At 41.6% G+C, this 23,818-nt stretch overlaps 1 protein-coding gene across 10 annotated transcripts in view; it reads left to right on the forward strand.

Moving 5' to 3' along the window:
* Positions 1 to 23,818, forward strand: part of LOC137374606 (sentrin-specific protease 7-like) — a 147,132-nt gene that overhangs the window by 95,212 nt on the left and 28,102 nt on the right. For 9 of the 10 annotated variants that reach the window (XR_010975857.1, XM_068040950.1, XM_068040951.1 and 6 more), the window contains 8 exons: positions 221 to 480; positions 1,691 to 1,827; positions 12,078 to 12,194; positions 15,493 to 15,615; positions 19,803 to 19,922; positions 20,367 to 20,581; positions 21,330 to 21,391; positions 22,709 to 22,764. Coding sequence is in view for 9 of the 10 variants with exons in the window: in XM_068040950.1 (XP_067897051.1) it covers positions 221 to 480; positions 1,691 to 1,827; positions 12,078 to 12,194; positions 15,493 to 15,615; positions 19,803 to 19,922; positions 20,367 to 20,581; positions 21,330 to 21,391; positions 22,709 to 22,764 (1,090 nt within the window). In the remaining variant the exon portion in view is untranslated. The remainder of the gene's footprint in view (positions 1 to 220; positions 481 to 1,690; positions 1,828 to 12,077; positions 12,195 to 15,492; positions 15,616 to 19,802; positions 19,923 to 20,366; positions 20,582 to 21,329; positions 21,392 to 22,708; positions 22,765 to 23,818) is intronic. The other variant, XM_068040953.1, reaches the window with a different exon arrangement.

The raw sequence follows: 23,818 nt of genomic DNA on the forward strand, positions 1-23,818 counted from the left end.
CTGCCCAAACCCGCCTGAAATTAATGTCAAGACCCGAGTTCGAAAATTGATTTTGATGAAATTGGGCAGTTTTTTAAAAATAGTAACAGCTCATATATCTGAGATTGTATTCAAGCTCCTTTTGTTTGGTTGTACATGATCTACATTGGAAAAGTAGTAAACTAATTGGGGACCCTGATTTTTTTTAAAAATATTTCACGACAACTGTTTTTCTTTGCAGATAAGTGCAATGAATTTATCTTCATTCAGCTTTTCAAACCTTTACAAGTAATGGAAACAGCAGTATTGATGAAAATCATGACTGATATCGGTGAAAGGAATGGAATTACAGACTTGAGTGATATTATGCCGCTGGATGAAACTCTTCAGTTACTGACTAAGTTTAGTTTGGAGCAGAGCTCCTTCCTGTCATCGTGCTGCAAAACCTTACAGCAACAAGTGGATATGGCTACACTATCGCAGGAGTCCCATTTGTCTCGGGTAACTTTGTGGGTTAAGGCAGATCCGTGGCAATTATTGCATTTCTACAAAAAAAACTAGGTTCCTGTGAAATACTAGTTCGTTGAAACTACAAAAAGATAGTAAACCCACTTGCAACTTCCTAAAGTTTTGTTTGATTTTAATTTGACTTTTACTTTTATTTCAATTATATTTTTTGATTTAAAGCACAGGATGTGAACTATACAGATTAAGAAATATAGCAGTTTATGCAACAGGAATACCTATTTGCTAAAATATGTCTCTTTGCTACATAATATGCACAACTGGAAAATGTAGCTCATTAGAAAGGAACAGAGTCTTAAATGGACTGGTAAATTTAGGCATTTTTTCTTGATGGGCAGATTGAGGTGAATTGAATATTTAAGGAACCTTTGAGAAGAGTTAACAGCAAAGAACAAAATTTTTTTTTCCAAGCTTGAAATTTTACTGTACATGTTTCCCACAAAATTGTACAACTACAGTGTCAGACACTGAGTACTTAGGGGCTTAGGCATATGCCTAGGTTTCAGGCAACCACAAGGCCGTACTATCAAATGCTGTTAACAATTTAGTTGTTTCAGGAATTAATTTGTTAGTCGCGCTCAAGAACGAAAGGATAGTTCATGTGGGAAGCAGAAATATAATCATTGTGAAGCAGGGAGTCATACTTATGTTTGTCGGTTAAGGAAGACTGGACTAATGCGATCGAACTGAGCTCTGCATTAGCATATACTGTACTTTAACTGAGTGTTTAATGTGGTATCTTAAGTTAAAGGATACTCTGAAGCTCAGCAGTAACATTACTTCCTTCTCTCAGATTTGTGTCTCAAAAATGCAGATTAATAATATGCAGTGTGGTTGATTGCAAATTAATTTGAAATATACTTACTGTTGAACTTCAAAGCAACTAGAATATTGAATTTGTAAGTGTGATTGTAGTGCCTATTACAAACAGGCCTGAATATATTAGCATAGTAATGGAGCTGAAGTAAATTTGGAATTGCCATTTGTGTGTGCATGAGAGAGGGAAATGCAGTCAACTTCATTTCTGTTCGATAAAACAAATTTTGATGCCATTTTGGAAATGTACGATGAAAGGCATCATGGTAAATCAATGGTCTTGGTAAGGAACCTGTAGTGCAGAATCACTCTTGGATAATATAAAGCATTCAGTTTTTGCACATTTGTTGTTCTGCTTTCACTTCTGTAGGGTGAAAATGCAAGTCCAGTGAAGCCAAATAATTACACCTTGTGTCACATGCGGAGAAAGGATCAATATGTGGTTTCGATTGCTACGAAGCAAGAGAAGGAGAAGCACGTACTTAAAAAGAGTGGACCAGTTCAGAAGTAAATTTGTTTGTTATTGTGTATAAATGTGTGTGTTTGTATAGGTATGTGTATGTCTTATTATTTTATATATACAAACGTACTTCATGTGTACCCTTCAAAAGACAGGTGTGCTAATTCTTGTGTAGATATTCAAGTAAGTGGCTGATGGCTTGGAAGGAGATAGTTCTAATAGTTGGCAGATGCATTATTATGATGATCCTGATGCTCCCATCACTGATCTAAGCACAATAATTCATGCACTGTCTTTGATTTGTACAAAGTACATATTAATTTATGAGTTTCATAATTTTGGCAGATCTCTGGTTGGAAGCAGTTCAGAGAAGGTTTACTAGACTAGTACCTAGAATGGGCGGGTTGTCTTATGAGGAAAGGTTTGACAGGCTAGGCTTGTATCCGCTGGAGATTAGAAGATTAAGAGGCGGCTTGGTTGTGTTATGACCAGGTGAGAAAGATGTGTAGGGGTCCCTCTCAACCGTCACCTGGTCTTACTTTAACATGGTTTAATTTTAAACGCACCATGTTATTAGCTCCCCCTTGGTGAATCCTTGTTCACCCCGCTTTCCAATTATAAGGCAAAGAAATCAGCACAAACAGGCTTTCTTAAGTTTAAAAAAGAAAAGTTGAAATTTATTAAACTTAAACTCTAATTTGGTTAATGACTATGGATACATAACGCGCCCACGTTTGCATGCATACGTAGTACACACATGCAAATAGAGACAGAAAAGAGCGTGGTGGGGGTGGGGTGGAGGTGGTGTAAAAGCGGAGGAGGTGGTATTGCACTATTGATCAAGGAGTCAATTACTGCAATAAGGAGAGTTGATATCTTAGAAGGTTCCTCAAATGAGGCCATATGGGTGGAACATGAAAACAAAAAGGGGGCAATCACTTGGCTGGGAGCGTACTACAGGCCTCCAAATAGTCAGGGAGAGATAGAGGAGCAGATATGTAGGCAAAACTCAGAGGTGTAAAAGTAATAGGGGATTTCAACTTCCCCAATATTTACTGGGATAGTCTTAGTGCAAAAGATTTAAATGGGGCGGAATTCTTAAAGTGCATACAGGAGAGCTTTTTGAGCCAGCACGTAGAAAGTCCTACAAGTGAAGGGGCAGTACTGCACCTAATCCTAGGGAATGAAGCCGGACAAGTGGTAGAAATGTCAGTGGGGGAGCATTTTGGGGATAGGGACCGTAACTCTAAGATTTAAGGTAGTTATGGAAAAGGACAAAGATGGACCGGAAAGAAAGGTACTGGATTGGGGGAAGGTCGATTTCAATAAGATAAAATAGGTTCTGGCCAAAGTGGACTGGGAGCAGCTACTTGTTGGAAAGTCTACATCAGACCAGTGAGAGTCATTCAAAAAGGAAATAGGGAGAGTTCAGGATCAACATGTTCCTGTATAGGTGAAGGGTAGGACCAACAAGTCCAGGGAACCCTGGATGTCAAGGCGCAGAGAGGATTGGATAAGGGGGGGGAAAAAGGAGGCTTATGGCAGATTCAGAGGGCTGAAAACAGCGGAGGCCCTAGTGGAGTATAGAAAGTATAGGGGGGGGTACTTGGGGAAAAAAAAAAGTAATTAGAAGAGCGAAGAGGGGGCATGAAAAAACACTGGGCAAGATAAAGGAAAATCCCAAGGCATTTTATAAGTATGTTAAGGGCAAGAGGATAATCAGGGAAAGAGTAGGGCCCATTTGGGACTCAAGTGGCAATCTGTGCGTGGAACAGGAGGACGTAGGTGAGGTTTTATATGATTATTTTTCATCGGTGTTCACTATGGAGAAGGACGATGTAGGTGTAGAGATCAGGGAGGGGGATTGTGATATACTTGAACATATTAACATTGAAAGGGAGGAGGTATTAGCGGTTTTAACAGGCCTAAGAGTGGATAAATCCCCAGGCCCAGATGAGATGTAGCCCAGGCTGTTATGTGAGGCAAGGGAGGAGCTAGCAGGGGCTCGTGTCACAAATTTTCAAATCCTCTCTGGCCACAGGAGAGGTACCATAGGACTGGAGGACAGCAAATGTGGTACCATTATTCAAGAAGGGTAGCAGCGATAAACCAGGTAATTACAGGTCGGTGAGTCTAACATCAGTGGTAGGGAAGCTGTTCAAAAGAATTCTGAGGGACAGGATTAATGTCCAATTGGAGAGGCAGGGATTAATCAAGGATAGTCAGTATGGCTTTGTCAGGGGGAGATCATGTCTAACAAACTTGATTGAATTTTTTGAGGAGGTGACCAGATGTGTAGATGAGGATAAAGCAGTTGCTGTAGACTACATGAACTTCAGTAAGGCTTTTGATAAGGTCCCGCATGGGACATTGGTTAAGAAAGTAAGAGCCTGTGGGATCCAGGACAGTTTGGCAAATTGGATCCAAAATTGGCTTAGTGGCAGGAGGCAGAGGGTGATGGTCAAGGGTTGTTTTTGCGAGTGGAAGCCTGTGACCAGTGGTGTACTACAGGGATTGGTGCTGGAACCCTTGCTGTTTGTAGTGTACATTAGTGATTTAGACGTGAACATAGGAGGTATGATCAGTAATTTCGCAGATGATACGAAAATTGGTGGTGTCGTAAATAGTGAGGAGGAAAGCCTTAGATTACAGGACGATACAGATGGGCTGGTAAGATGGGCAGAGCAATGGCAAATGGAATTTAATCCTGAGAAGTATGAGGTGATGCATTTTGGGAGGACGAACAAGGCAAGGAACAATACAATGGATGGTAGGACCATAGGAAGTACAGAGGGACCTTGGTGTTCTTGTCCATAGATCACTGAAGGCAGCAGCACAGGTAGATAAGGTGGTTAGGAAGGCATATGGGATACCTGCCTATATTACCTGAGGCATAGAATGTAAGAGCAGGGAGGTTATGATGGAGTTGTATCAAATGCTGGTTAGGCTACAGCTGGAGTACTGTGTACAGTTCTGGTCGCCACACTATAGGAAGGATGTGATTGCACTGGAGAGGGTGAAGAGGAGATTCACCAGGATGTTGCCTGGGCTGGAGCATTTAAATTGTGAAGAAAGACTGGATAGGCTAGGGTTGTTTTCCTTAGAGCAGAGAAGGCTGAGGTGGTGGGGGGGGGGGTACCTGATTGAGGGCTACAAAATTATGAGGGGCATAGATAGGTTAGATAGGAAGAAACTTTTCCCTTACTGGAGGTGTCAGTAACCAGGGGGCATAGATTTAAGGTTAGGGGCAGGGGGATTTGAGGAAAAGCTTTTTCACCCAGAGGGTGGTTGGAATCTGGGACACTGCCTGAAGGGGTGGAAGAGGCAGGAACCCTCACATCATTTAAGAAGTATTTAAATGAGTGCTTGAAATGCCATAGCATGCAAGGCTACAGGCCAGGTGCTGGAAAATGGGATTAGAATAGATAGGTGCTTGATGGCCGGCGTGAACATGATGGGCTGAAGGCCTCTGTGCTGTATAACTTTATGACTGAGAAGAAAAATAAAGTGGAAAAGTTTGAGGCAGTATCTGAAGTGTTTTTGTTAGGTTCTTCAAACTCACTGTAGAGTCCTTGATTGTAGGTAGATCTTGCTTTGCATAGGGGCGCAGTATTCTTCTTAAACCTTGTTCGCTGCAGGAGACTTTTCTCTCTTGGGGGTCATTTGTCTTGAGTGGATTCAGAGGCTTGTGAGAAAGAAATGGGAGCAGACAGGAGAGGCTGTGGCCAGCGAGCCAGAGAGATCTTCTCAGTCTGGGAGCTTTCTGCCCAAACTGTTGGTACAAATTCAAAAAAACTCAGGTTGCCCTGCAGGTTAGTCATGTGACTAGCAGGTTTGATCATGTCCGTTTGTGTATTCGTCCATCTTAGCAATCACCTGCTAAGAATGGGAGCTCCCCCACCTTCAATGTCTGGTGATCAAAAGTCCATTGTGAGTTGAATGTGTCAGGGAATGTCTGCTTTGTCCTTCCAAACAATGTCTGTTAATATGCAAATATCTCTCCAGCCACAATCTGGCAATTTCTTTAAAGCAAATCCTTTCTTCACTTCACCAACAGTTTGAAATTTAATGTCCATGTGGCAAAATTAATATGCCTCATGCTTGGCAGGTGGGGGCCTGCATGACAATTGAAATGTTTAAGATCCTGAGAGGTCTTGAAAGGGTGGATGTGGAAAGAATGTTTCCTCTTGTGGGAGAACCTAGAACTAGGCGTCCTTGTTTAAAAATAAGGGGTCGCCCATTTAAGACCGCGATGAGGAGAAGTTTTTTTCTCAGAGTCATGAGTCTTTGGAACTCTCTTCCTCAAAAGGTGGTGGAAGCAGAGTCTTTGAATTTTTTTAAGGCAGAGGTAGATAGATTCTTGATAAGCAAGGGGGTGAAAGGTTACCGGGAGGAGGCAGGAATGTGGAGTTGAAGTTGTAATCAAATCAGCCTTGATCTTGTTGAATGGCGGAGCAGTCTCAAGGGGCTGAGTGGCCTGCTCCTCCTAATTCATATGTTCATCCCAGGGAAACTGATTACTATCATGTGTACTAGAAAATGTACAGGGTCATCTGTTGACTAGATATGTCTAATTGTGTTCATTTTCTAATTTGAATTGCAACTTCATTTATCCCGTTTTTTGTCAGTTTATCTCTTTCACACTGGCCTCAATTGAGTGTGTTGATGAAAAGGTGTTAATGGGAGGTTTACATGTCTAAGGTTCCATTTCACAATTTTCAGCATATGTCTTAGAATCACAGAAAGTGGCCACTTGGCTCATCGCGTCTGTGCCAGCCGAAAAACGATCCACCCATTCTCATCCCACCTTCCAGCATTTGGTCCGTAGCCCTGCAGATTACAGCACTTGAGGTGCATCCAGACTCCTTTTGAATGAGTTGTGGATTTCTGCCTCAACTACCCTTCCAGGCAGTGAATTCCAGACCCCCACCACCCTCTGGGTGAAAAAGGTTTTCCTCATCTCCCCTTTAATTATTCTACCGATCACTTTAAATCTATGCCCCCTCGTCACTGACCTCTCTGCTAAGGTGAATAGACCCTTCACCTCCACTCTATCCAGGCCCCTCACAATTTTGTACATTTCAATCAGATCTCCCCTCAGCCTTCTCTGTTCCAAGGAGAAGAGCCCTAGCCTATCCAATCTTTCCTTTTATAGCTGCATTTTTCCAGACCTGGCAACATCCTCGTAAATCTCTTCTGTATCTTCTCTAGTGCAGTTACATCCTTTCTGCAATGCTTTGACCAGAACTGTGCACAGTACTCAAGTTGTGGCTTAACCAATGAGTTATATAGTTCCAGCATAACCTCCCTGCTCTTTGTATTCTGTACCTTGGCTAATAAAGGAAAGAATTCCATATGCCTTCTTAACAACCTTATCGACCTGTCCTGCTACCTTCAGTAATCTGTGGACATTCACTCCAAGATCCCTCACTTCCTCTGCACTTCTCAGTATTTTCCCATTAATCGTGTATTCCTTTTGCCTTGTTTGACCTCCCCAAATGCATCACTTCACATTTTTCCAGGTTGAATTCCGTTTGACACTTTTCTGCCCATCTGACCAGACCATCAATATCTTCCTGCAGCCTACAGTTATCCTCCTCGCTATCTACCACATGGCCAATCTTTATCGTCTGCAAACATCTTGATCATGCCCCCTACATTTATGTCCAAATCGTTAATATATACCACAAAAAGCAGTGTCGCAGTACTGAGCCCTGTAGAATGCCAATGGAAACAGCCCTCCAGTCGCTAAAACACCTGTCAACAATTGCCGCTAAAATAAAAGCAAAATACTGCGGATGCTGGAAATCTGAAACAAAAACAAGAAATGCTGGAATCACTCAGCAGGTCTGGCAGCATCTGTGGAAAGAGAAGCAGAGTTAATGTTTCGGGTCACTGACCCGAAACGTTAACTCTGCTTCTCTTTCCACAGATGCTGCCAGACCTGCTGAGTGATTCCAGCATTTCTTGTTTTTGTGTCAACAATTACCCTTTGTTTCCTGCCATTGAGCCAATTTTGTATCCACCTTGCTGCATTTCCCTGGATCCCATGGGATTTTATTTTTTTAACCGGGCGGCCATGTTGCACCTTGTCAAAAGGCTGGTTAAAATCCATGTAGACTACATCAACTGCACTACCCTCATCTATTTTTCTTGTTACTTCAAAAAATTTGATCAAGTTAGTTAAACAAGATCTTTCCTTAACAAATCCATGCTGACTATCCTTGATGAACCTGTGCCTTTCTAAGTGACAGTGTATCCTTTCTCACAGAATAGATTCCAATAATTTGCCCACTACTGAGGTTAGATTGACCGGCCTGTAATTATTCGGTGTATCCCTCGCTCCCTTTTTAAACAGAGGTACAATGTTAGCAGTTCTCCAATCCTCCGGCACCACACCTGCATCCAGTGAGGACTGGAAAATGATGGTCAGACCTTCTGCTATTTCCTGTCTTGCTTCTTTTAAAAGCCTTGGGTACATTTCATCTGGCCCTGGTGGTTTATCAACTTTCAAGGATGCTAATCCCGTTAATACTTCCTCTCTCCCTATGTTTATCACATCCAATACTTCACACTCCTCCTTAACTAGAATATCTGCATCGTCGCCCTCTTTCGTGAAGACAGACGCCAAGTATTCATTAAGAAGCAGACCAGCATCTTCAGCCCCTACACAGGTTATCATTTTGGTCTTTTATGGGTCCTATTCTCTCCTTAGTTATCCTCTTAACTCTTCATGTATTGATCAAACATCTTTTGGTTCACCTTGATTTTGCTTGCCAATATCTTTCATGCCCTCTCTTTCCTTTCCTAATTTCTTTTGTGATTTCACACCTCCACTTTCTATACTCCTCTCGGCTTTCTTTAGTATTGTGTTCTCGGTGGACATAAGCTTTCCTTTTCTGCTTTATCTTACCCTGTAGGCTCCTTGATATCCATGGGGCTCTCGATTTGGCCGTCTCACCCTTTTTCTTTGTGGGAACATGTTTACTCTGAACCCCTTGAATCTCCCCTTTGAATGCCTCCCACTGCTCTGACACTGATTTACCTTCAAGTAGCTGTTTCCAGTCCACTTCTGCTAAATCACTCCTCAATTTAGTAAAATTGGCCTTACCCCAATTGAGAATTCTAATTCCTGTTCTATTTCTGTCCTTTTCCATAATTGTGTTAAAACTGACTGAATTCTGACCACTACCACCAAAATGCTCTCCCACTGCCATTCCTTCCATCTGCCCATCTTCATTTTCTAAAACAAAGTCTAAAACTGCACTCTCTTGTTGGACTTGCTACATAGTGGACAGAAAAGTTCTCCTGAATGCACCTCAAGAATTCTGTTCCCTCAATTCCTTTCACACTAAAACTATCCTAGTTAATATTGGGGTAGTTAAAATCCACAACTATTACTGCCCTATTGTTCTTGCACTTCTCAGAGATTTGCCTACAAATCTGCTCTGCTATCTCCCTCTGACTGTTTGTTTGGTAGTCTATAGTATACTCCCAGCAATGTGATTGGCCCTTTTTTTTGTTCTCTAGCTCAATCCATATGGCCTTATTTGATGAACCTTCCAACATATCATCTCTCCTCACAGCTGTAATACTTTCCTTGACCAAAATTGTCCCCTTCCCCCTTTCTTATCCTCCTCCCTATCGCGTCTGAAAACCCTGTAACCAGGAATGTTGAGCTGCCATTCCTGTCTTTTCCACCCCCCCCCCCCCACCCTTAAGCCATGTTTCTGTAATAGTTGTGATATCATACTGCTATGTATCTATCTGTGCCCTTAGCTCATCTGCTTTATTTGCTATACTCCTTGCATTGAAATAGATACCCTTAAGCACTGCCAAACTCTCTTTAATTTTCTAACCTTTGTTTCCTTTGTCTTCCAGACTCATCCATTAATTTTCTGCCTTCCATTTTCATTTCTGATTTTTGTCCCAACTGAGTCTACCTTCAGGTCCCCATCCTCCTGCCAAACTAGTTTAAACCTTCCCCAACAGCACTAGCAAAATGTCCCGCAAGGAAATCAGTCCTGGCTCTGTTCAGATGCAATCCGTCTGGCCTGTACAGGTCCCATCTCCCCCTGAGCCGTCCCAATGTCCCAGGAATCTAAAGCCCTCCCTCCTGTGCTATCTTTCCAGCCACGCATTCATCTGTCTTATCCTTCCATTTCTATACTCGCGTGTGGTACTAGGAGTAATACGGAGAGTATTACTTTTGAGGTCCTGCTTGCTAATTTCTTTCTTAGCTCCCTAAATTCTGACTGCAGGACCACATCCCTCTTTCTACCTATGTCATTGGTTCCGATGTGGGCCATGACTGCTGGCTGTTCATCCTCCCCCTTCAGGATACTTTGCAGCTGCTCAGTGACATCCTTGACCCTGGCACCAGGGAGGCAACAAACCACCCTGGATTCATGTCTGCGGCTGCAGGAACGCCTGTCTGTTCCTCTGACTATTGAATCACCTATCACAATGGCTCTTCCAGACTTCCCTGTACCCCCCTGTGCAGCTGAGCCACCCGTGGTGCCATGGACTTGGCTCTGGCTGCACTCCCCAGATGAAGCATCACTGTCCTCCTTATTCAGAACTGAATACCTGTTGGAGAGTGAGATGCACTCAGGGGTCTCCTGCACTACCTGCCTGATTCTTTTTGACTGCCTGGTGGTCCTCATTCCCTCCTACCTGCATACTGTTAAGCTGTGGGGTAACCACATTTGTAAATATCCTATCCACGTAGCTCTCATCCTCACGAATGCACCGCAGTGTCGCCAGCTGCTGTTCAAGTTCCAAAACCCAGAGCTCAAGCTGCCGCAATTGACAACACTTCCTGCACAAATGGTTCTCCAGGATACAGGAAGCATCCTGGAGCGCTCACATAGCACAGGAGGTGCAGTCTCGAAGTTGAAGCACCCCTACCATTCCTTTATTAGTTGACCCTTTGCTACTGCTAAAAAAAAAACCTTACCAATACTACAACGCCTTAGAATTATCAATAAAACTTTACTAGTACTGATAAATCCTACTAAAAACCAATACAGTTCACTCGTTAAAATAAACCTTACTCAAAAAAAAATACTCACCAGCTACTCACTTTCTTATTAATATTTAATTTTTACTCTTTTTTTTAAAAGTCTGCCAGTTGTTGAGATGCTATAACCCAACTATTTACACACCCACCCTAATGGTGTACTAATGCAGCTATTTACTAATACTCTAAAACAGCAGTTACTCACCACCAATCACCTTGCAGCTTTCCTGTAATGTCACTGTTGACTTTGTTTTCAAATTTCAGTGCGCCTGGACTCCTCTCTGCTCCGCTCTTGCTGTTTCCCGCTCTGAGTGAGCTCTCGCCCTCTCTCTCTCGCGCCCTCTCCCCCTCGCCCTGTAAGCTTGATCTCAATTGCCTCCCTATTTCTGAAGAATTGGGATCGATCTCAACAGGTGATCAAATCTCATGCTGTCTTGTTATGTTGGTTAATTTGAGTGACATGCTACCTATTCTGTTAATCATGTCTGCCACTGTCACTTTAGCAAGCATTTCTGATGGAACTATATCTGGTTTTCAGTGGATATGAATGCATAGTTACATTTCCATACGTCTTTAAAAATATGGCTGTGATGGGATGTGGACCCTGCATGAATTTCTTCTTGGATAGCATGTTTTAAAAATATATTGGACAGATTATAAGCACTTTTACTGCCCACAATATAGAGGCATTTTATACATGGTAGAAATTTCTCTGGAACTGAAAAAAATTAGTCTTGTGCTGGTCAAAGTGTTTGTGCAGGGCTAATAATTTATTATCTTTGTGGGTTTGCAATGAGGCCGTGATAAGTTTGACTTTGTATTCTGGCCTCTTCTTTCATCCCTGTGGTAGCCCCAGATATTAGCACAATGTCACCTAATGGCATAGAAGCTAGGAATGTAAATTTGAACTTGAGCATTAGGGTGCAGATGAGTATTTCACTGCACTGTCGTGCATGAATATGTTTAATGTAACTAACCTGTTTCAGTAACATTGGGGGAAAAATATAATTCCTGACTTTCCCCAGCTTTCTCTGATATGTAAATTAAACAAATACTCACTTGCTCAGATTATTATACATAAATGAAAGCTTAAAATCAATGGAGTTCTCCCCCTAAAATCACAAAACATTCCTTATTCATAGAATAAGGCTTGCGACCATGTTATTTATGCTTGTATATCACAAATGAAGATTGGTATTGCATAATAAATAGTTTTATTGTAATCATTGGAAATTTAAAAAAAAAAGTTTTAAAATGTGTTTTTTGCTCCCTCAGAATAATAGTATTCCCTCCTCCACCAACTAAAGGAGGACTAGCTGTTACTTCTGAAGACCTAGAATGTCTGGAAGAGGGAGAGTTTCTCAATGATGTTATCATTGATTTCTATTTAAAGTAAGTGTTTAGGCCTATTTTCTGCAATCTCAAGACAATATTGTTCTGTAACAAATGCCATACTTTACTGGAGGTGAAATAGCCAGTGCTAATTTTGAGAACAAAGGTTCAGCAATTTATAGAATTGTTTTTTTATGGAAATTCATAAAGAATATTAACATTACATTCAGAAATTGCACAAAGCATTAAAACTGCTTTCTTTCTGCATTGAGAGCTTGTTTTTGTCGTTTCCGCTTTGTGTGCATTTTTTTTACCCTCTTTGGAAAGAACTTTAGTTTCTCAAGATTGAAATAATTTTAAGATTTGACACAGTTGAATTGGTACATCTTCACTAAAGGTTAGTTTGCTTTGAAGTTAGTTATCAGGGAGAACTTTGAGGGGGAAATTATAAATGGGCTCGGGAACAAATGCATTTTTAGACTAAGACATGATTGAAAAAATATCGTAAGAAGGTCGAGAGAGAACGTTGATTTAAAAACCTGACTGATTTCACAGCTGATGCAGGAATTGGCTGGCTGATTGCCTGTATCTTTGTCTCTTTTTATCACGTTGTTTACATCTAGAAGGGAACACAATCTTCCAGGTACAATGGAAGTTATGTGTTTATCAATTGCAGAGACAGGCTAATAAATTACTTATTGGCCCGGACTTTGCGGTCAGCGGTGAAGACATGGTGCTCACCGCTGACCTTGAACAAAACTGGCCACAAAGATCTTGCGAGCTCTGTGGTCTGGGTTTCACCTTTTCCAACGTTAATTTCATTCTGATGCCAGCTACAGTGGAACTCTAGCATCATGCAACAGTGATATATCATACAGGCTGAACAGCCACTCACATTGAAGAATTCTCACAGACAGCAAGGCAGGAATTAACCAGCAGGTTTTTAAAAAAAAAATTTTTTGTTTTTGAGATACAGCTCTGAAACAGGCCCTTCGGCCCACCGAGTCTGTGCTGACCATTAACCACCCATTTATACTAATCCTACACTAATTCCATATTCCTACCACATCCCTACCTGTCCCTATATTTCCCTACCACCTACCTATACTAGGGGCAATTTATAATGGCCAATTTACCTATCAACCTGCAAGTCTTTGGCATGTGGGAGGGAACCGGAGCACCCGGAGAAAACCCACGCAGACACAGGGAGAACTTGCAAACTCCACACAGGCAGGTTTGTCATTCACTTTTTAAAATAATTTTATAGAAACCAAAATAAAAATTGAGACATACACATGAGATTAAGGTAGAAGCTTAAATATCATAAATTTGCTTAAAAAAAAAGGAATTTTTATCATGGAATGTGAAGTTTGACGTTCCACAAATAGAAAACATAGAAAAATAGGAGCAGGAGTAGGCCATTCGGCCCTTCGAGTCTGCTCCGCCATTCAATACGATCATGGCTGATCATCCAAACTCAGTAACCTGTTCCCGGTTTTTCCCTGTATCCCTTGATCCCATTAGCCCTAAGAACTGTATCTAACTCTTTTTTGAATATATTTAATGATTTGGCCTCAACTGCTTTCTGTGGTAGAGAATTCCACAGATTCACCACTCTCTGGGTGAAGAAATCTCTCCTCATCTCAGTCCTAAATAGCTTGCCCCTTATCCTTAGACTGTGACCCCTGGTCCTGGACTCCCCGCCATCGGGAACATCCTTCCTGCGTCTAGTCTGTCCAGTCCTGTTAGAATTTTGTAGGTTTCTATGAGATCCCCTCTCATTCTTCTAAATTCTGGAGAATACAAGCCTAATCGACCCAATCTCTCTCCATGCATTAGTCCTGCAATCCCAGGAATCAGTCTGGTGTACCTTCGTTGCCCTCCCTCCATAGCAAGAACATCCTTCCACAGATAAGGAGGCCAAAACTGCACACAATAGTCCAGATGTGGTCTCACCAAGGCCTTGTATAATTGCAGCAAGACATCCCTGCTCCTGTACTCGAATCCTCTCGCTATGAAGGCCCAACATACCATTTGCCGCCTTAACTGCCTGCTGCACCTGCATGCTTACTTTCAGTGACTGGTGCACAAGGACACCCAGGTCTCACTGCACCTCCCCCTTTCCCAATCTATCGCCGTTCAGATAATTTGCCTTCCTGTTTTTGCCACCTAAGTAGATAACCTCACATTTATCCACATTCTACTGCATCTGCCATGTATTTGCCCACTCGCCCTGTCCAAATGACACTGGAGCTTCCCTGCATCCTTCTCGCAGCTCACACTCCCACCCCAGCTTTGTGTCATCTGAAAACTTGGATATATTACATTTAATTCCCTCATCTATATCATTAATATTTATTGTGAATAGCTGAAATTCAAAGAGTTTTTCAGAGCCAGAGAAGTTGTTTAATTACAACTAAGTAAGCCATTTAAAAAAAAAAAGTCGCACCTCATTCAACAAGGCTTAATTTTTTTCAAGGAATTTTACAATGAGAGTGGATTGTAAAAAGTGGAAGGTCATATCAATTCAGTGATTTCTAAAGAACCCCATTGGCAGAAGTAACAGTCTGGAAGGAAATGTGGCGAAGGGTTGTGATTGATCCAATGGCAGAATTTAAGTGGATAATAATGCTACCTCTGGCTGCATCTTCACATTGAGAGAACCAAATTCGCACGCCAATTAGTTGCAGAAATAGTTTTTTGCAGTGTTATTGTAAGATTCAGGTGGGGATGTGGTAGGAATATGGGATTAGTGTAGGATTAGTATAAATGAGTGGTTGATGGTCAGCACAGACACGGTGGGCTGAAGGGCCTGTTTCAGTGCTGTATCTCTTACAAACATGAATTTTTATTTTAAGGTTTGCTCTATGCAACAAATTTGTGTGATCAACCCAAAATCGGTGACTTTGCCAACTCGATAAATTATACTACCTCATCCTGAGAATAATATATTGTGATTAATACACTGATACCAATAATTGAGTCGTCCTCTGTTCTCTTGCCTACTGTAAGCCATGAATTAATCAACATAAGAAATAGGAGCAGGAGTAGGCCATTCAGCCCTTCGAGCCTGCTCCGCCATTCAGTGAGATCATGGTTGATCTACTTCAACACCATTTTCCTGCACTATCCCTGTATCATGTGATGTTTTTAACATGTAGAAATCTATTTATCTCAGTCTTGAACATACTCAACGACTGAGCTTTCACAGCCCTCTGGGGCAAAGAGTTTCAAAGATATTAAAGTGATTTTAAATGAATTATTCATACTATGTTGAGTTGTACCAAGAATTAATTAAGCATTGAATAAAGTGCTATATGAAGTTTTACATTAACTGATACTGTTCATTTTATTTAAGGTATCTTTTGCTTGAGAAAGCACCCAAAGAACTTGCTGAGCGTACTCACATTTTTAGTAGCTTCTTTTATCGACGTCTGACCCGGAAAGATAATGCTGGATCAGAGGAGGCAACTAATCTCTCGTAAGCAGGTTTTCTATGAATCATATGGCTTATTTTTCTGGTTCTTAACAAAGCGTTCACACTTTTGGAACTCTTTTTATCATCTTGTACTACCATTTTAATGCTGTCAGCTCTAGATTCACAGATCTTGCGCAGCCATTGGCAATCTCAAAGTGAACTTGCTGGATTCACTGAGGTTAGCAGCCAGGAAAACCCATCCTTTTTTCCCTCTTCGCTGTGCTAGTGCTAATTTATTTTTCAAATGAGCACTGTTTCAAATTGTTCGTTATCAGGGAGACAGTAGCATAGTGGTAATGTTACTGGACTTATGATCCAGACACCCGGACTAAGGCTGCAGAGACATGAGTTCAAATTCCACCACAGCATATGGGGGAATTTAATTTTAATAAATAAATAAATCTGGAATAAAAAAGCTAGTCTCAGTAATGATGATCATGGAACTACCAGATTGAACTTAAAAACCCATCTGGTTCACCAACGTCCTTTAGGGAAGGAAATCTATCATCCTGATCTTGTATGGCCTACATGTGACTCTAGACCCACAGCAATGTGGTTGAATCTTACTGCCCTCTGAAATGGCCTAGCAAGCCACTCAGTTGTATCGCTACAGAAAAGCTAAAAAATATATAATCAGACGGACCACCCGGCATCGACCCAGGCACTAGAAATGACAAAGGCACACCCTGTCCAGTTGACCCTGCAAAGTCCCCCTCACTAACATCTGGGGACTTGTGCCAAAATTGGGAAAACTGTCTCACAGACTAGTCAAGCAACAGCCTGACATAGTCATATTCACCAAATCATACCTTATAGCCAATGTCTCAGACTCCTCCATCACCATCCTTGGCAATGTCCTGTACCACCATCATGACAGACCCACCAGAGGGAATGCCCTGGGAGCCCTCAACATTGACTTCAGACCCCATGTAGTCTCATGGCATCAGGCTAAACATGGGCAAAGAAACCTCCTGCTGCCTACCAGCTACTGTCCTCCCTCAGCTGATGAATCGCTGCTCCTCCATGTTGAACATACTTGGAAGAAGTACCGAGGGTAGCCAGGGCACAGAATGGAATCTGGGTGGGGGTTTTCATATTTATCACCAAGAGTAGCTCAGTAAACCACCACTGACCGAGCTAGCTGAGTCCTTAAGGACACAGCTGCCAAACTGGGCCTGGTGAGAGAACAAAGAAAAACCTACTTGATCTCATCCTCACCAATCTGCCTGTTACAAATACGTCTGTCCATTACAGTATTGGTAGGTGTGACCATCGCACGGTCCTTGTGGCAATGAATTCCCATCTTCACACTGAGGGCATGCTCCATCGTAAAAATGGTATAGATTCAGAACAAGTCTAGCAGCTCAAAACTGGGCATCCATGAGACAGTGTAGGACACCAGCAGCAGCAGAACTGTATTCAACCACAATCTGTAACCTCATGGCCCAACATATCCCTCTCACTACCAGCGCCATCAAGCCAGGGGACTAACACTGGTTCGATGAGGGATGTAGGAGAGCATGTCAGGAGCAGCACCAGGCTTACTTAAAAATGAGGTGCCAATCCGATGAAGCTACAACAACAGGACTACGTGCATGCCTCCAACAACCATAACCATCTTCCTTTATGCTAGGTATGACTCCAATCCTTGAATAATTTTTTTTCCTCGATTCCCATTAATTTCAATTTTGCTAGGGCTCTTTGATGCCACACTCTGTCAAATGCTGCCTTGATAATGGCAGTCACTCTCACTTCGCATCTGGAATTCAGCTCTTTTGTCCACGTTTGGTGAGGTGAGAGTTACTGCCCTTGACATCAAGGCAGCATTTGACCGTGTGTGGCATCAAGGCTGTAATGAGGCCCAGAGCATTCTATAGACTGAGCTAAGCAATCCCACAAACAACAGAGCAGGTCAAAGCTCTGCAGTCCTGCCATATCCAGACATGAATGGTGGCAGACAATTAATCAACTAACCAGCGAAGGAGTCTCCACAAACATCCCCATCCTCAATGATAGAGCAGAGCTCAGCATGACCGTGCAAAAAACAAGGCTGAAGCATTTGCAACTGCCTTCAGCCAGAAGTGCTGGGAGAATGATTCATCTCTGCCTCCTCCTGAGGTCACCAGCATTTCAGACACCAGTCTTCAGCACGTGATATCAACAAAGACTGAAGGCACTGGATAGTGCAATGGCTATGGGCCCTGACAACATCCCATCTGCAGTACTGAAGACTTGTGCTCAAGAACTAGCCGTGCCTTAGCCGAGCTGTTTCAGTACAGTTACAACATCGGCATCTACTGGACAATTACCCAGTTATGTCTTGTCCACAAAGCAGGACAAATCTAATCCGGCCAATTACTGCCCCATCAGTCTACTCCTAATCACCAGCAAAATGATGTAAGGTGTCATTGACAGTGCTATCAAGCGGCACTTACTCGGCAATAACCTGTTCGCTGATTTTGGCGCAGGCTTGGAGGGCTGAATGGCCTGTTCCTGTGCTGTACTGTACTGTTCTTTGATGCTCAGTTTGGCTCTAGACCGCTTTACAGCCTTGGTTCAAACATGGACAAAAGAGCTGAATTCCAGAGGTGAGGTGAGTGAGTGCCCTTGACATCAAGGCAGCATTTGATGAGTGGCATCAAGGAACCCTAGCAAAATTGAAGTCAATGGGAATCGGGGAAAACTCTTCAGTGGTTGGAGTCATAGCTAGCACAAAGGAGGCCAAACATCTCAACCCAGGACATCACTGCAGGAATTACTCATGGTGGTGTCTAGGCCCAACCATCTTCAGCTGCTTCATGAATGAACTTGTCCTCCAGTATAAGGCCAGAAGTGGGGATGTTTGCCAATGATTGCACAGTGTTCAGTATCTTTTGCAACTCGGGTACTGAAGCAGTCGGTGCCCGCATGCAGCAAGACCTGGATAACGTTTAAGCAATGACGATTCCCAACAAGGGAGAATCTAGCCACCTCACCGGGGGGGGGGGGGTGGGGGGGGTCACCATTGATCAGAAACTTAACTAGTCCAGGCATATAAATACTGTGGCTACAACAGCAGGTCAGAGGCTGGGAATTCTGTGTTAAGTAACTCATCTCTTGACTCCCCAAAGCCTGTCCGCCATCTACGAGGCACAAGTCCCGTGTGTGATGGAATGCATTCCACTTGCATGGATGAGTGCAGCTCCAAAAAAAACACTCAAGAATCTCAACAGCATTCAGGACAAAGTAGCCCGTTAGATTGGCACCCCGAACACCACCGTCAACATTCACTCCCTCTACCACCAGCGCACAGTGGCAGCAATGTGTACCATATACAGGATGCACTGCAGCAACTTGTCGAGGCTCCTTCGACAGCACCTTCCAAACCCACACCCTCTACCACCTAGAAGGGCAAAGGCAGTAGAAGCATGTGAACACCACCACCTGCAAGTTCCCCTCCAAGTCACACACTATCCTGACTAGGAACTATATCACTGTCACTGGATCAAAATGCTAGAACTCTCTGCTTACCACCACTGTGACTGTACCTACACCAGATGGACTGCATCGGTTCAAGAAGATCTCGCCAACACCTTTGCCATGGCTAATAGGGATGAGCAGTGATGCAGAAATCCCACGAATTAAAAAGAAAATTGGATTTATGCGCATTTGGGAGAGAAATTGAAGGTTTGAATTATTGAGTAAATATTAGTTTAAGATTTAGCTTGAAAAGTGCTAACTTTTTATTTGGAAGTTCATGAAGGTAACCTATTCTTTGGTCAAGGAACCTTTTAATGTATTTTATAGGTCAGAATATCTCTATCCATTTGCTCCCGACTTCGATAGGTAACAATAATGTCCTGGGTCTATAAGCGTCTCGTTTTGTGACTACATTAGCTGAGTGTTTGTAAAGACTGTTAAAATGCTGTTTAAGACCTATTTGGCAGTTCTGTCTGTCATATTTGATTGTATGTACATTTTGAGGAGATGTTCCAATTTCACACAAAATTGAGGGTCTCTGCGTTAGCTTAATAAGCCAGATAGGCTGATTTCACCGTACCCCCATTAGAATCCTTTCAGACCTCTAGGATTATTTTTTTTTCAACTGTTAACTAGGCTTATTTAAAGAAGAAACGATTAAATAACAATTCCTCTATAGTTTTTTTTCTTGTACAAACCCTGAACTGTATATTCGTAATTTACCAACTCAGATTAAAGTACATATTCTGCTGTTGTAGAGTACAGCACAAGAGACATCAACGTGTGAGAACATGGACTCGACATGTGGATATCTTTACAAAGGATTTCATATTTGTGCCTGTTAATGAAGAGTAAGTATGCTTTGTATAATCTATTGCTGATGTTTCTACTGAGTTAAGCCATAAAAGCATTTCTGTGAATAGAACACAGAACCTGGCTAAATGATTGCTATTTGACAGATTCTGCATTACTATATGATTCTTACAGGAACTGCCTAAAGTAAGGTAGTTGAAATTATTAGTGCTAGAAGTAATTTGTTATTAAGATTAGCCTATCCTTAGTTGTCCATTTTACATGGTCTGCTCACAGGCTATCTAATATTGAGAAGCAGCAGTAAACTTTTGCAGTGTTCAGCAGTATCTACAACACACTATCATCACTTAGTGATAGATCTATTCTTGGACTCTTGACCAGATCTACAAGTAAAGACAAAGGCCAGCTGTATAATAAATATACGGGAAAGATTGATAAAATTCATGTCTGTTAACTTATTACATAACCTATTTTGCTTGCAGGTCACATTGGTATCTTGCTGTTATTTGTTTTCCTGCATTGGACAAAATAGTTTATGAATCTGATTTAACCAGCGAAACAAAAGCAATCAAATTACTTTCAGATTCATCTTCCACACTCTTGCCTAATGATGAAAAAACAGGGAAAGAACAAGTGTCAGCATCAGATGAACCTGATGGGAATAGCTTTCAGAGTGCACTGTCACTGGATTCAGCAAGTAAGCACTTTTTGTCTTTTACTTGGATATATATTTTTTATATATATATAATTTTAGTTCTTGTTTTAACAATAGGTTGTATAGCAATCTTGCTATGAAAGAATTGTAGGTTTAAAAGTTAATCTGCAAGGATGAATCTACAGCTCTCCAAGAGATCGTGTTGTATTGGATTAGAAATGCCAAGGGAAAAATAGTTACTCATTGGCTGAGGCCAAAACAGAGTAAACATATTTTACCAAGGCCTCAAAACTTCTCACCTTTATTGAAGAAATCAAACCTGAACAATGCAACAATTGTTCAGACGAAATTTTAAAAAAAACCCTGCAAGCTTGAACTTTCCAGATTCCAGTTTTAGTGTTTAAAAATGTCAAAGAAAATGATGGTTTAGATATGCACATACCCTATTTGCTACCTCAATTACAGAAGAAGACTCATCACTACCACCAGCTCAGGGCAACTAGGGATTGGCAGTAATTCAGCCTTGTCAGGGGTGTTCACATCCCAAGAAGGAATAATAAAAAAAATAAGTACTAGCGCTCCTTTTGTATTTTTTCTGTAACTTCCTTTTTGTTGCCAATACCATCTAATTCTCTGTGTTATCTAGCAGTCTTAAACAGATGTGTAATTCCTCACTGTAATAACATGGTGTATGCTAGCTGAGGATCAGATATGCAGTAATTCAGGTTGATATGAATTAGCACACAAAATATGTACATTTTAACACTCACCAAACTTTGCTGTATTGCAGATAAAGACTCCAGCAATGTTCTTTGTGTAACTTCTTCAGCATCGTCCAACTCTAGAATACAGGTAAATAACAGATAATTATCTTAAATTTATAATAAACATTTATTGTCTTAGATAAGGATAATGTTCTAGGTTAGTTGAAGAATAAATATGTAGAAGAGCCAGACACTGACTGGTGGAAATTCTGGAAGTGATTCAGCATTATTGATAAACTCTATCTTGTCTAGTCTATTAGTTTCAGTGCAGCAGAAGGCAATGCAAGTAAGATACTAAACTTTATTACCAAATCATTAGAGTGCAAGTCTGAGGGCATCATGCTTAAGCTGAACGTCTCTGGTCAGGCCACATCTTAAGTCTTGAGTTCCATTCAGATCATCCAGAATGAGAGAAACGTCCAACTGGTGCACAGGAGGCTGATCCCTAGTGCCACAAGGCTTAGTTCTGAAAAAGCTCAAGTTTCAGCCTTGAAAGGTGAATGAATGAAGATGTTAAAGAGGCATATAATGTGTAAAAGGTTAATCCAGAACATTATTTTTCACAATACCATGACTGTAGGATAAAGAGATACACTACAAATTAATGAAGGCAAGTTCAGACCTTATGTTTGGAAGCATTTCTTGATGTCATATTTAATAGCTGGAATGATCATTGATAGAGTTGTGGAGACACAAATTCTGGAATTATTCCGGAAGAGGCAGTTGGATGCTATGATTGGAGGGCCACAGGTTTCCGTGAGGTGAATGAGGCCTCAGCTGAGCTTACCTAAGCATTGTTTGCAAGAATAACCTTCAAGGGGAATGTTTTAATTAAGCTTCAGCATTGTTTTCAACAATCACAGTGGGAATACCAACTTTTACAATCCTTTTTCTGACTGGCCCTGTCCCCCTCCCAACTACTTTGCCTTCGAGTCATAGAGAGATACAGCACTGAAACAGGCCCTTCGGCCCACCGAGTCTGAGCCGACCATCGACCACCCATTTATACTAATCCTAATTTAAACCCATATTCCCTACCACATCCCCACCTTCCCTCATTTCTCCTACCACCTACCTACACTAGGGCAATTTACAATGGCCAATTTACCTATCAACCTGCAAGTCTTTGGCTGTGGGAGGAAACCGGAGCACCCGACAGAAACCCACGCGGTCACAGGGAGAACTTGCAAACTCCGCACATGCAGTACACAGAACAGACCTGGGTCACTGGAGCTGTGAGGCTGCGGGGCTAACCACTGCGCCGCCTTCTTGGTTGCGATTAGTTAACTTGGCACAGACTGGGAATTGAACCTGTATGCTTCATTTTACATGCTGCATTTACCAGTTGAGCCATTAGTGGAGCTGGAATACAGTTTTATTTAAAATTTTATTTAATTTCTTACAGGAATGTATCAAGGTACCCATCAACCTGCGCCAACAAAAAATAAGGATACTCAAACAGTAAGTAGCATTGAAATGATTTACTAAAGTACTAGTATAGGTAGGTGGTAGGGAAATATAGGGACAGGTGGGGATGTTTGGTAGGAATATGGGATTAGTGTAGGATTAGTATAAATGGGTGGTTGATGTTCGGCACAGACTCGGTGGGCCGAAGGGCCTGTTTCAGTGCTGTATCTCTAATCTAATCTAAAAAATCTAAATTGTTTTGATTCCAAGCAATAGCTTCTTACTGAGTAGGAATAAGTAATCTTTTCTGTTTGAAGGTGATTAGGAATGGTTATTAATGTTTCCATGTATGGCTCCAAAAGCTAAGACCATGCAGGCAATGCCTACTGCATATTTCACCCAATCCCCTCTCTCATACACAAAATACAAATGGTTCCTTTTCTCCCTTTTTTCTTTCTCCTCCCTCTTTTTCTTTTCTTTCTCTCTTCTTCCAACCTGTTTTCTTTCTTTCCCCTTTCCCCTTTCCATCGTCGAAGAGTTTGGTTTGCATCTTTTATTTTCAAAAAAACACTGCAAAATTTCATATATAGCAACCAATGCTACTTGTGTATTGGTCTGATTTCATAAGGGTAACTTTCATTCTCCTATCATAGTTGCCAACGGTTTGTGTTTTGAGCAAGTGGTCAACATGTGTAGTGAGACAAATAGAGAAACAAGATGATTCTGGAGGAGGTGTAAATGGGAATAGCAAAGTCATTACCAACAGATGTCATCTGATAAAATGGCAGAGGTTCTGATCTGAAATTGTTGAACTCGGTGATGAGTCTGGAAGCTGTAAAGTGCCTAATCGTTTTTTTAAAAAAAACTCGAACTGTGTCGATAAGTAAAACTAAATAATGCTATTCGAGAGGAGAAATCAGAATCTGAAATGAAACTGACCTTTAGGGAAGGAAACCTGCTGTTCTTACCTGTTCTGGATACATGTGACTCCAGTTCCATGCCAACATGAGTGATTCTTAGCTGCCCTCTAAAGTTGACTAGCAAGTCACTCAGTTGTATTACTACAATACCATAGCAGTTCAAGACAAAGACCAACTGCCACCTTTTC

This window comes from Heterodontus francisci, chromosome 10, assembly GCF_036365525.1.
Source record: "Heterodontus francisci isolate sHetFra1 chromosome 10, sHetFra1.hap1, whole genome shotgun sequence".
In the NCBI taxonomy this organism is placed as follows: Eukaryota; Metazoa; Chordata; class Chondrichthyes; order Heterodontiformes; family Heterodontidae; genus Heterodontus; species Heterodontus francisci.